This window comes from Trachurus trachurus, assembly GCF_905171665.1.
Source record: "Trachurus trachurus genome assembly, chromosome: 22".
In the NCBI taxonomy this organism is placed as follows: domain Eukaryota; kingdom Metazoa; phylum Chordata; class Actinopteri; order Carangiformes; family Carangidae; genus Trachurus; species Trachurus trachurus.
This window is the reverse complement of record NC_139907.1, coordinates 21003662-21017274: the sequence shown is the minus strand read 5'-3', so window position 1 is coordinate 21017274 and position 13613 is coordinate 21003662. Positions and strand designations below refer to the sequence as shown.

The following is a 13613-nucleotide window of genomic DNA, read 5'->3' as shown; positions in this document are numbered from 1 at the left end:
TCTGTGTGTGTGTGTGTGTGTGTGTGTGTGTGTGTGTGTGTGTGTGTGTGTGTGTGTGTGTGTGTGTGTGTGTGTGTGTGTGTGTGTGTGTGTGTGTGTGTGTGTGTGTGTGTGTGTGTGTGTGTGTGTGTGTGTGTGTGAGAGAGCTTGCTTGCGCGTGCGCGTAAATGTGTGTGTGTATGCGGTGAGAAAGTGGCAGAGAGTTTCGGCTCACCTCGTCCGCTCCTGCCCACGAAGCGCAGATCGTTGAAGCGGGCCACCTGGTTCTTCATCACGGCGGAGGCATTCCTCAGCTCGGCCGAGTAGTTCTCGTCGTTCCCGGCCATCACCGTGACCAGAGTACCGTCGGGAACATCACCGAGAGCCACGACCTGTGCGCAGGGAGACGGCGAGCGGTCACTCCGGGTCACCAAACCAAAATGTACACAACTGCGCGCGTAAAACCGCATCCTGCTGCCATGATATTAAACTCGAATATCGTTGCAGTTTCACCACAGTGTCAACAATAAAGCAAACTGTGCAGCTTGGAGGTTTCCTAAAGCTGACACCTCCAACGTAGACTGTTGACATTTAAATCTAAATTTTACAAACACTAGTGAGACATGCATTTAATTTCCTCCTGTTACTGTTTGGCTATTTATCCCCCTTGTGTTCTCATCGGAACTAGTCCAAACACATGATTTACGCTAAACAAGGCTTAATATTGACAAAAGCTACAAATATTTATCTATAAATCACCAAAAGAAAATATAGTTCAGCAAAATCTAAATAATGAAAAAAAGAGAGAAAAGAAACAGAGTTCAGATCTCTGTGTCAGAGTTGTTACAGCCTATTTTCAGTCCTCTTGTCTGTAATAATTGTTGGCCCGATTTAGGATGTTATTATTCTGGGTACTACCGTTTAAAGCCAATAAAACCAAGCTTATCTATGTTTTTAAATAGTAATTTAACATTCTGTACAAATAGCCTATATACAATGTAAGCACATGCAGGTTCCAGAGCCCTCCCTTATTTATAAATATAAACTATTATACTACCTCCTTAAAATATACGTGGGTGTTCTTAAATCATTTATTATTCTCATGTAGCCTATTTCACAATTACAAAACCCCACTGTGCCTAATTAAAATAAAAAATATAATAAATGCTGATTAGAAGCCATGTGTCTTGCCTTGAAAGCCACGGGCAGCGTCTTGTTGCACCTCCAGTGAGACGGGAGGACAGAGCAGAGGAAGTTGGGGCTGTCGGTCCGGACCAGCTCGCCGGCGTGGTCCGCCAAGACGTCCACCACGTTCCTGTTGTCCGGTCTTGACCTGAGGGGCCCCGGGGTGGCCATGGCCCCGTTGCCGTCTCCAATCTTACTGCAGGGGAAGGACGTGGAGGGCGGCGTGAACCGTCTGGTGGTGGGCGGCTCTACGGGAATATGCATCACAACAGCTTGGGTCAGTGCCACCTGACTGGCTCGGAGCAGGAGAGAAGGACTCTTTGGGAGAAAAACAGTGTTTTTGTTCTTTTCTCTTTTTTCTGTTTCCTCCACTCGCCGACGGTCTCAGGCGTCCAGAGTGTGAGCGCAGGAGGATGGAGGCGAGAGCGCACTAAAGTCTGAGAGAACAGAGACTCGCTGCCTTAACACAGACACTAAACTGATGACTGTGTGCTAGATCATCTGCACAGGATGTGTCAGCCCGGGAAACATCAGGGTTGCTCTGTTTTTTCACTACAGAAAAAACAAAAACAAAACAAAGCGCACAAACAAAAGATCTCCAGAGTCTCTCAGTGCTGAATCAGTCTTATATCGCACACCTTATCTGTCCTACACTTGATGGACAACACCAGCCGCGCGTGTGTGCAATATATCAACACCACAAACCACTCAGCTTTCACTTTGAAATGGCAAATCAGTCAGCGAATCCCCTAAACAGTGAGCGGATCTGTCGGCAGTGGTCAGATAATCCAGACTTGCAAAAAAAAAAGTGAAGCAGTCCTGCTCAGCGCCTCTCTCTCTCTTTCTCTCCGCTCAAGTTTGAAAAAGGTAATCGCGACTAAACAGCCTGAGTTTGCCAGACGCCTCTTCAGACCTCACCGCACTCCACCGGGGGAAAAACAAACCCGTACAACTAAATTTCTCAAACCCGAAAATACAGTCAAACTGCAGCTGGAGTTATATGAGTGTCCCTTTTCGTGCGTACAACTTCTTGCAACTTTATCCTGGTTGGATCTTCCCACAAAAAACACACACACGAGGTTTCTCTGGGATAAAAGGGGATTGTCCTGTCGCTCCACTTGGATTTCCTCAGGTTTATCCTTTATCGCAGGAACACAGGGCGCAAAGAAGGAGCCGTGAGGCTGAACGGAGTGCAGACTGCCGCGATATTATTTTACCCGAGTCATTTTAGTGTTTAGTGGTTGGGAGTGTGGAGATGATTTCCACCAATGAATCTGCTGGGTTGGGCTTTCACCAGGCCAATCAAACCTCTCCGCTGCTCCTTCTGCAGCCCTGTGCTGTTGTCACACTCCAGCTGAATTATTAATACAGGTCTGTGTTTCTCCCTGCTTGGGTTTTAATATATTTTATGGACAGACCTCCACATGACAGAGAAGATATGATATATATGTATATATAAGGAAAATGTTTTTGGTTTTGTTTTTTTGTGGACGGGTTGCTTGCTTTGATAGGACTGCATAGAAGTGAATGATTCTGAATATAAATTGATTTTACATTATCGTCATAAAATAATCATAAAAGCACTCTTGGCGAGGTGAAGCAGCTCTAAACGTGCTGGCATTAAATTTGATGTATTTTAAGATGTAAAAAAAAATAAATCCAGATCTTAATCCGGATTTTTATTAGTTTTATAGTGACTTATATTAAATCATGTGATAATAAACAGTAAAAAGTGAAAGATCTGCACCTTTTAATCAGCCACTAGTTTATCGCAGCACCTCCTCTGCCCTACGTTTTATTGGAGCTGTTTATATTTTTATCTACAGGAGGCTTTAGGCTTCAGAGGCCTGTGGTTTTACTCTCATTTATTCATTTTGAAAAGCTATTACATCTGGCGGCTTCGCACCTTCTCTCCAGGTCAATGAATTTTTCATAAAGTGAAATTATGGGTTTAAGGCAGATTCGTATCACTTTAATTGACCGAATAGAATTAAATAAGAAAATAAAAGTGTTTTTTTTCCACATCAAACGACACAACAGGGCAATAAGTGCGTGTGCCAGAGGCTGAATTCATTAACAGTCTGAGATGTTGAGGGTTATACCGGCACACACCCTGCGCACCCTCCGCCGTGCTGCTTTCTGACACTAGTTGGCGCATTTGCCTTTTCAATCGCTGTCAGCTCGGATGGTCTCAAGCAGACATTTCACATCTGCACAGAGCAGCAGGCGTTTATCTGAGTTCTCACACACTCGGAAATCTGAATTAATTCCGACTTCAGTTCAATCAGTTAAACAAAATAAACGTTTGCGAGGCGTTTTTTTTTTTGGTCGTTGAAAAACGCACCTGAGATGCATGTTCTCCTGCATTTATCATTTGAGTTTTTCCACTAAAACACAATCAACTTGATTATTATTAAGAAATTGAATTATTCTAACAGCAACGACTGTTATTCGTTTAATAGTCACACTGAAGCCACGTGACTGAGTAAAGTTAATATTCCATCTGTTAATACAACATTTACAGATTGAATTCATTCAGTTTTCCTGTATTTTACTGTAAATGCACGATTCATTTCTTGAACTTCTTTATATAATGTACCTGCTCCGTTGTGGTGAGCACATATGGAGTTTATTATTTATTATTATTAGAGCTTACATTTATTTTTTCATGTTTTTCTTCATGACTGGAATCAGAAAATTAATTAATATCTGTCAACTTTGATTTCAAAGAAAACAAAAATAAATAAAATGACGAAAAACATGAAATAATCAATAACTCGATATCAATTAAATTGGCAATACATAACAAGTCGTGGATTTTAATTGAAGCGCGTTTTAAAATGCATTAAGTCAATGGATGTTTAATTGAATAATTTTATTTTTAACGTGCTCGTGCCTGCGCACGTGCGTGGCGGTTTTCAAGTTGTTTACTTGCATGAGAATAAATTCGGTGCAGTTAAGTGGCGCGAGGAGTCATCGGAGTGGCTTCAGACTTTCCCACAATTTCCTTCCTAACGCACCGATCCAAGCCAGAGAGACGGAGGAGGAAGCAGGTGAAGGATGAAAAAAATCAAAATAATAGACGCTGACCCTGACGGTGCAAGTGTCCAAACGAGGTGTGATTATTGGAGGTTAGCTGTTTATGTGGGATCAATCCTAAAATGACTCTGTGTCAGGTCTGGTGGTGTGTCAGTGCAGCAGTAACACAAGTTAAAAAAAAAAAAAAAAACTATGCAGTTTATATACAGCAGCTGCCACACATGTCTGAATGAACTGCTGAGAAAGTGTTGCAAAAAAACAAAACTAAGAAAAAAAACTAATCTACACCAAACATCTGTTGTTTATCTCCTCTGACACTTTTTCCTTTAGTCTCATCTATATTTTTGTTTTTGTCTTTTCAGAGTGTCTCTGTTGAGCTCACAGAAATATGAATCTATATGTACATGACGAATAAAAAACTCACTACTTCACTACTTCACGTTAGAAACCCCACCAAAAACAGAAATAGTGCATATTGAAGCCCTGATAGTGAAGTCATCACCATCTTAACATGAGTCAGTTCTTGACTTGAAATTGCAAATCCCAGAATCTAATTTCACAGTGGGATCCCTCTGTGTCACAGCAGCAGCCCAATCTCTGCACTCCCAACTACAAGAAGAAAATCATCTCTGATCAGATCACCTATCATGCAGCCTCTATTTTGAGAAATGCTCAACTGGGACAATGACAATGCCAGTGATATTTTAGTCGTCCTCCTGCCCTAGTTCATTATTAATATGTGACCACACGCTCTAGCTATACCCTGCCCAGCTGTAATGTGCGCTCCGGGCGCCTGTCACATTTAGACCTCCACATTTCAACATGCAGTTTCTACAGTTTCAGCCGCACAGGCAGCGAGGACAGAGCCTGTCGTGCCCCTGAACGATTTTTAATGATCCGGGTGGGTTGAGCCTGAAATCAAGACAGAACTCCTGGAGGATATGTGAAACCCCCGGACCCACTTCAAATGGGCCTCAGCATACAAGACTCTTACCATTGCAAATGGGAAATGGATACTGTGGATGTAAATCAAGAAATCACATCGTTGTTTGCCGATGGGTTAAAAGTTGTGACTGAGAGGTTGCCTTAATGACTGTAGTGCTGGGCCTGAATCATAACACGTACGCTCATGACAAAATAGGAATTCAAGAAAACGGTCGTTAGCTACATAGAAACCAGGAAGTCTTTCTACAACAAATTGTAACTCATTTGCATGATTCATTTATGACACAGGAGACACCGTAACGAATTTACTAAATAAGGATTTAAGTACTCAGAAGGTCCCTTGGAGTCCTGACCAAGAGGCAGTAACAATCCCTCCTTTTCTACATCTGTGAAACCAGAGGAATCCCCGTTTACTGTCAGTGCTGTGTGTGATGAGTCAGATTGTGAAGACTTAGACTTAGAGTGTGATCCCGATTAGCAGAGAAACCCCGTGGTCGCCTTTGGGGTCTGTAAACGTATACCTGACTCTAAATGCCACCAGTACTGTTTTCAGTGCCACTGAAAAGCAACTTTGAAGACGGGGACGGTCTCGGATACGTGGAGATCCCTTCAAAGTTCTTCCTTTTTTTATTGAATATGATCTATTAGCCTGTGTAAACTCCCGGGCTATTTTCAGACATGCACACATAAGCCCTTGGATGGGTAGCTATTCATTTGGAAAAGGGGGCTATGGGGGCAATTAGAAATAGTTTGAGGTTCAGCGATGACATAAGACAAAGATTTCTATCTTTAGAGGAGCTGTGGCGGTCACACATTTCTGTACATTCACAAATTACAGGGCAAGCTTTGGCCCTCAACCCACCGAATGCATTCCTTCCGAAAAGTGTCTGCTCGAATTTCAGCCGGGGGTTTCTGCTCAGTGGAAATATGAGTGTTCTGAATGGACGACTTCTATGAAATGGAGTTTTATTCCTCTCGGATTAAATTAGCTCTACTTTGGGGCTTGGGGTATTTTTTTGTATGACTGATGAATTCTGCGGTGGCTGTGGAACGCCAGGCTTGTTTACCGTTCCCTCCCTTTTTTTGAAACACAGCTCACTATGAAATGGATTTTTCTGCTTGATATGACAAGAGTGTCTGTGATTAGACTTCTAAGCATGATGTAAGTCACCAAAGCCATTTGTGCCAGTCCCCTCAAAGCCAAATCATATTCTAGCGTCAGAGTGTTTATATACACAAGTATATGGAGAAACTTTTAAACAACAGTGAGTGGGTACAGACTGTTTGGGTTTCGGGCTCTTGCTGCTCTGATGGCTGATTCTCTCTCAAATTTTGATTACATAATGTGTCAGCACATCACAATTGGTGGTCATTTTTGTCCATTTTGATGTTCAGACAAGAAAATAGGAAACACATTGAACAGTTTTGATCACATAAATTCTTCTGTTATTTTTTCTCCACCAAGGCTGTCTGTGTTAGTTTTAATGATCACTGGAATTCATTTGTGCACTCAAACTTTGTTTTAGCTCTTAATGATGCTAAAACACTGAGTTTTTATTTTAATTTGTGTGGTTAACTTCTATAGTTTTACTCCTTTAGTCTTAAGAGATCCAGTAAGTCATGAGTGTCAGGTCCCAATTTCAGATCCTTGAAGGCGTTTGGAGTATACATTATCCCTAAAGTGATGAAGAGGATGGTGACATTTCCAAACCCAGCAGCTAATTACTATGTAAGCACGATGAGCTGAGATGCAGCAGCCACCAGATGAGACAATGAGCACATTCATATCATGCATCTTTAATACTCTGCTTTCATTTTATAAAAGGTGCAGAGCGGAGCCAAGGGCTTATTAAAGCCCTTTGAATCAATTGAGCACTATAATGGCTGTTGGGGGACGACTCCAACTATGTTTTTATTTCTGTCTGCTGAATGTAAATGGGCTTCTTGAAGACTGCATTCATTTTAAAAACACCAAGCATGTCCATTTGACACTTCACTTCATATTGAATAAATTATGGGAGGAGTTTGATAGTGATATCAGTAAATCAGTACAATTTTAAACGTAATTTGCTTTTGTACACTTGAACGTTGACACTTTTCCAATGGAAAAAAAGATAAACCAATGGATGGATTATAAAAGATGAAACCAGTGGTTTCCAGTCTTTTTTTGCTTTAAGTTTGAGTGTCTTATTAATTCCACCAAAACAGGCGGTTCTTCTTCTCTCCCTTTTCCTTCTCAACTTTTCAGATGGTTTCATTTAGACAGCCTTTCAAGGCCCAAAGAAGTTAAACTATCCAATCTTTCAAAAGGATTATAGAATAATCCAAAACAACTACCCCATTAATCATCTGACGACCCTCTGGTTTATCTTTTGACCCTTTGGATTGTGGCCAACCACCAGGTTGGAAACATCCTGACTAAACTTACTGTTTGTAGTGACAACTATAGCTCCAACTTGAAAAGCCACAACTCTACAAACTGATGCTTTACTCTTAACAATCAAATAGTATCAAATGTTGCGTATCAGCGACAGAAGCAGCTTTTCTGAGGAAAGCCTGCTCATAATACTGTTCAACACCCTTGTTCCATATTTTGTCAAGAAGAAATAACAAATGATAAGTTGATTTCACTATCAAAACAATGCACACTTTTTAAATCCAATTCAAAAGTTTTACTGCTGCAGCTTTATTTGGTCTGGTATGACCAGCAGCAAATTAGTAAATGTTAGGAAACATTTTACAGAGTCAGTTTCCTGAAATGTTCTACTCTTATCTTTAATGATAATATTTTTGTACTTTCACATACAACTTTAAATGTGGTACTATTAACAATTATCAGACTTCTTCCACCAACACTGGTGCAGATCAGATTTGATGACCAAACATACTAGTTTTAATACCAACACAAAAGTCAGCACTCTCCTCTGTCTTGTTAACAATGCCCCTAAAAAGCCCTGAAAAACACAGTGAGATACTCTGACGGCTTCACTGTGATTGGGGGTTGAATGTGGTCAGGCCCCCTCCCTGTCCTTTCAGTGGCAGTTCAATGGCACACCACACCCGAGTCAGGCAGGGGGGAACTTGCCGTAAACCCCAGTGTCACGGTCGCTCCGCCCTCACATCATCCATCGGGTACACTCACCCAACGATGACAGTCAGCAGCCTGTGATGTGGTTCGCAGGCCTGTTTATTCTTTGGAAACCCACTAAAAGTAGCATTGGATGGTAAGCTCACCAAAAGGCCCCAGTGCTATTATAGGAGCACTTTGGGTTGAGTTTTGATCTGGTGGGATTGTAAATAGGGCCCTGCCTTGCTGCGGAACACCACTTTTGGGCTATATTGTTTAGTGTGACCTGAGGGAAGCTTTCTGATATTCAGGCTGATTTGTAACCTGGAGCGAAATGTAAAGTCCAAAATTGATGGGACTTGTAGAGTTTAGTGTTGCATACTTTGCAAGGACATCAGTGTATGTTTTTCATAATGTTGACGATGATGGACAAAGGCCTACGAAATATACCCTGCTCTACTTTTTCTTCATTTTTCTGAAGGACAGAGTGTATTTGTTTCCAGGGTCTTTATTTACCCCTGAAAGTCAGTAACTTTTAAATCTAAATGAGTCCCATAAATACATCAACTCCCCCATTTTTTTCAGTTGTGGTTTTTAGTGTGAGCTATAATCATTTCTCATCTTTCTTTGTCTCTGTGTCTGACTGTCTATTTGTGTGTAACGACACACACACACACGCACAGATCCACATACACACACAAATGCACAGTGTTTCTCTTTTTCTGGCGAGAGCTTCTGATGCAAGGACGGCAATCTGTAATCTGTAGTAATTGCATGTTGCAGAAAAACATTTTTCCGCTGTGGTAATCGCTGCAATATGTGCAGTTGTGTTGCCAAAGTGACAGCACCCCCACCCCCTACAGACACACACACACATACACACACACACACACACTCACACTCACACACACAGAAGCACACATACACAGAGTATCCTGACTCACTCTGACTTTAAATGTAGTCCAGAAAAAGCTTTGGAGACTGCTCCTCTGAACGGCTGAGGGACAGACACAAACTGTTGCATTGTGACAGACTTGCGACCACTAAGCATTACACACACCTGTGGTGCTGTCAGGCTGCATTCACCTTGTGCAAAAGATTTACAGTTCCTGCCAGTGACAGTTTAACTGCCATGCTGCCACGGTGCCAGAGCCCTGCCAGAGCCCAGCTGCCACACACAGATCAGGAGACGAATCTCTCACAGGAGCCACATCAATTCGCTCTCTGTGCTCCTGTTTAACAGCTATCTCACATTGCAAGCAGGTGATGAAATTACCCGGAGCATGTCTAATACTAGTTCCCAAATAATATCTATTAATCGGTCCCAGAGAATTGAGATTTTGTCAGAGTTCACGTTAACTGCAAGAGCTCCAGCGACGGTCTGCGGCTGAACCATCGATGAGTATTTATCAAACCATTGTCTGACGTCTCGCCACTGTGACACCAGCATCTACTGCGGCGCAGGTTTGTGAGGTCACCACCACCGTGAGACTTAAAGCAAACTACGTTTTACTTTCTCACCGCCACAGCAGATAAGCTCGCTCGCTCTCTCACTTGCTCTCTCTCTCTGTTTCTCACACACACACACACACACACACACACACTCTCTCTCGCTCTGTCATTGCAGCTCAGCAGCGCCACACATTTATGATATCATTACCCACTGCGTCATCACACCCCTATGCTCAACGGAGCCCCAAACTATGTCAGTCCAGTCGGGCTTTCTTACGTTGCACTTGTCTACGTGTAACCACACACACCTAGAATAAGGACAAGTAATGCTCAGAGACATTTATAGATACACAGCACCAGACACCAAGACTGCAACCAGACTGTGTGTGCAAACCTTTTCCTCTCTGGGCTGCTACTCTGACTGCTGAAGCCATCCAACCTCCCAGCAGTTGAACTTCCCTGTGTCTCTAATGGAGTCTCTGTCAGATCAAACAGCTCCCACTGACGAGGAGAGGAGACAGATCGCAGCGCTGGAAGCCGTTCAGTCTGACAGCCCGAACACGTTTGACTGGCAACGCAGTCTGTGTCTACTCTTCCATCGCTAGGGATCCCACACAAATATAGTAGCGCCACCAGTGAGTGGAAGAGGGGGTGAAAGCAGGGAGGGGGGCAAGTGAGCCCAAGCCTGTCGGCTCAGAAAATAAGTTGTGAGGCGTCCCTCTCACACAAAAGCAAAGCCCCATAGCTCAGTCCTTTCTCAAAATGAAATCGCATGTGAGCCGAATATTAGGAAGTGCGCATGGCTTCCAGCAACCACCAAGCCGTTATAGCAGAGCCTGTAAACCACATTTTCACCAGCAGACAATGCCCCTTTGTGCTTGTTGTGTGGCTGTCCCTTCTCGCCGGAGCCCAAAGAGAAGCCCTGCTCATTAAAACACAGCGAAGATTAGAGTGAAGACGTGACGATGAGTGATGACGAGGAAGTGTCACTTTTAGATCTCTGGTTAATTAGTGACAGTCGTGTCAGGAGGGGCAAGCAGGACAGTCTGCCCTCATTTAGCCCCATGGCGAGCGGGGTCTTTGATGTGGTTGCATATGGAATGCTGTTGTTCATTCCAGCCTGCAACAAAAGCCACATGTTTTTATTTTTTGAGACTGGGACCCTATCACTGTGAAGGAACACGGTGAAGGTACGTAATGTATGAAGTGAATGACGTGAACGTTAACAGACAAAGTGCACAGTCAGAGACCTCTCTACCTAGAAGGTACAGGGCCAGATGTGTTGTCTCTAGCTGCAGTGTGTCTTTTATATTGAGGCGGTTCATCCCTGTCGTTTGTGCACGAATGATGTTACTGCACACACACATTCATTGTGAATACACACAAATACACACAGTGAACACATTTCAAACTTTTCAACTATTGTCATCAGTGTTTGTCCCTTTCCGCTCCTTTCATCACTGCTGAGGGACTCTTTCAACAGGGGTCATTCCAGGTTCTGTCACACTCATTCAAGTGCAAATAGACTTCAAAGAGCCCCCAAATATTGAATTTGCATTTATTTCCCTCTTCAGAGGGGTTCAGCCTCCCGAGCACCATCTGACTCACCGCAAAATCCAACCAGATTCGAGCAGGAACCCGGCGCTGGTTTCCTGACAAGTGTCCGTGCCACTTTCCTCTGCAGACGTGAGACAACTCTTGGAAAGTACTCAGCTGGCCCTCGGGGCTTTTCATCGTAAGGAAACAAGGGTGTGGCGTCTCTCAGCCTGCAAGCCAAGGAGCTCAGGAGAGTACTTAGACACATAATATTGTCATATCTCATAAATCCAGTCTTTTTACCCAGTAAGTGATTATTGTCAATCATTCCAATTGATTTCAAATTAAATCAACAGAAAATTAATCAGCCCCACATGTTGCTGAGACTTCCTGCAGCAACTGCCGAGAGTCGCAGAGTTGCATGCAACTCTGTGATGTCTTGGGCTTGACTCCCAGTTCTAGATTAAGCAAACCTAATTGGAGGCTAAAACGTATTTTCAATGGAGTCCCTCCATTCAAATCATTGCTTGAGTCAAAGACTTGGCCTAATTGGGGTCCGGGAAACCACCCGTGTGTCCGAAGTGACTGAATGTTTCCTCTCATCATCTCCATCCTTAATCAGTAGTGGCGTTGCCCGTGTACAGTTAGCACCCTGGCCACGTGGAGCTAGCATAGTAAGGCAGGACTTTTCCCTCTTTGACTCAGAGCCTGAGGCGTTCATTGAGGCTTTGCTGTAACTGCACACTAATCCCCTGATTGCTGTGTTTAGGCCCGGCACGTCGCTGCTCCACGTCAAGGCGGCCGCGACTAACGACGAGCTAATGACACAACGATGACAAGGAGCGTTTGTAAACCCAATCAGAAGCCTGGAGTCTGGCTGCCTGGTGATTAGGTTAATCAAACTCTATACTGACTGAATGACTGGCTCGCTGTCTGCCTCTTATGTCATCACGCTGATTAAAGGGGAAAAGTTGTGCTCGAGTCTGTCAAGCACTTCTAACACAAACGTATTTCTGCCAGGTTGGCAGTGTTAGCACGGCTAGCTGTCATGCTATGAAGTGGAGGCTTGAGGGGACTCCCTGTTTAATTGAGGACTAGCTTCATTTCAGTGTTATTTCACTTTAACAAGACTGGATGCGTGAAGACACAATCCTCTCAAACCCCCTTTTAAGCTTTTTAGTACAATAGATATACCTCAACATGCAAAGACCTTATCTGGATAACACTTCTCACTCTGCGGACAGTGAATTCATCAAGGTTGTACCTCACAGGAAAGCCTCACTGGTTAGAATCTATGTCCTGTCACTACAAGAAAAACCACAATACATGGTCGCTGATTTAATATGTCTGTTTTTTTTTTGTTTTTTTAAACACAGGCACTTTATAAAGTAAAGGAAGCAGTGAGTGATATTTTTCAGTTAAGTCCTCTGCTGTTTAGTCACCATGTGTGTAATCGTGCTGGACTAAGGCATCAGGAGACCATATGTTAGTCCTGACCAGCTATTACAGTGAGGTCAGACAGCATTTACAGGGGGAAAGCGTCACGGTCATCATGTTGACATGCACTGCTCCTCTCTGACTCAGCAGGAGGGAGAAAAAAATCAGCCGATGGACTTCTGCGTGCGTACGTGCGTATGTGTGCGCATGCAGCAGTTCATGTGCATGTATACCATAAAGTTCCCTGTGTGTTCGTGCTCGTGACAGCGGCATATTCAGCCGTGAGAACGGTATTTGCAGCAGACAGAGTGACCTCCCAGCAGCCAGACTGTGGAGAGGAGATGGAAGGGACACTTCTGCTGCACAGCTGAGGGGGAATCCCTGGCATAGTGTTTCCTACTGAACCAATACAGAAGTGAGCAGCTGCACAGAAAGTTTACTCAAGGGCAAAACCTGATGCAATACAGCGATAATAGATCATTTTTGTGTAATAAAAAAAATCATAGTTTTATTTTTTGATATTTATTAAAGGGTCTGTTTTGGTATTTTGGCAAATATTTATATTTCGGACCAAAACTGAGGTGTCAACTAACTTTTGGTTTTATGGGGGGGTTGTGTGTGGGATAATTTTTTGTGTCTGGCACAGTAATTTCCTGGTTCTTGCCGTCATCATGTGGTTGAGAAGTCAAATGATGAAATAGTCAGACACATAACCTCTGCAAAACTGCTAATTATCAGTTTTACTTTGCAGGTTTCGGTGCTGGTGGACAGGGAAAGGCTGTTGACCACTGTCTGCAGTCTTTCTGCTAAGATAACTGGCTGCTTGCTTATACAAGCTTCACCAACACTAAACTGTACAGGAGTGATGTGAATCTCCTCAAACTCCTCATCTCTCAAAACCAGAGAACTATTCTTTCACTCATCTTTTAGTCAAAACATAAGTGATAGTGCTGAGCTCCCACTGCAGTGCAGA

General features: G+C 43.3%; 1 protein-coding gene across 1 annotated transcript in view; it reads right to left on the bottom strand.

Moving 5' to 3' along the window:
* Positions 1–10236, bottom strand: part of runx3 (RUNX family transcription factor 3) — a 38243-nt gene extending 28007 nt beyond the window's left edge. The window contains exons 1-3 of the mRNA XM_083998001.1: positions 10062–10236; positions 1171–1412; positions 215–371 (exon numbers count right to left, since the gene is read on the bottom strand). Coding sequence (XP_083854127.1) covers positions 215–371; positions 1171–1412; positions 10062–10101 — 439 coding nt within the window. The 5' untranslated portion in view covers positions 10102–10236. The remainder of the gene's footprint in view (positions 1–214; positions 372–1170; positions 1413–10061) is intronic.
* Between the last annotated feature and the right edge of the window lie 3377 nt (positions 10237–13613).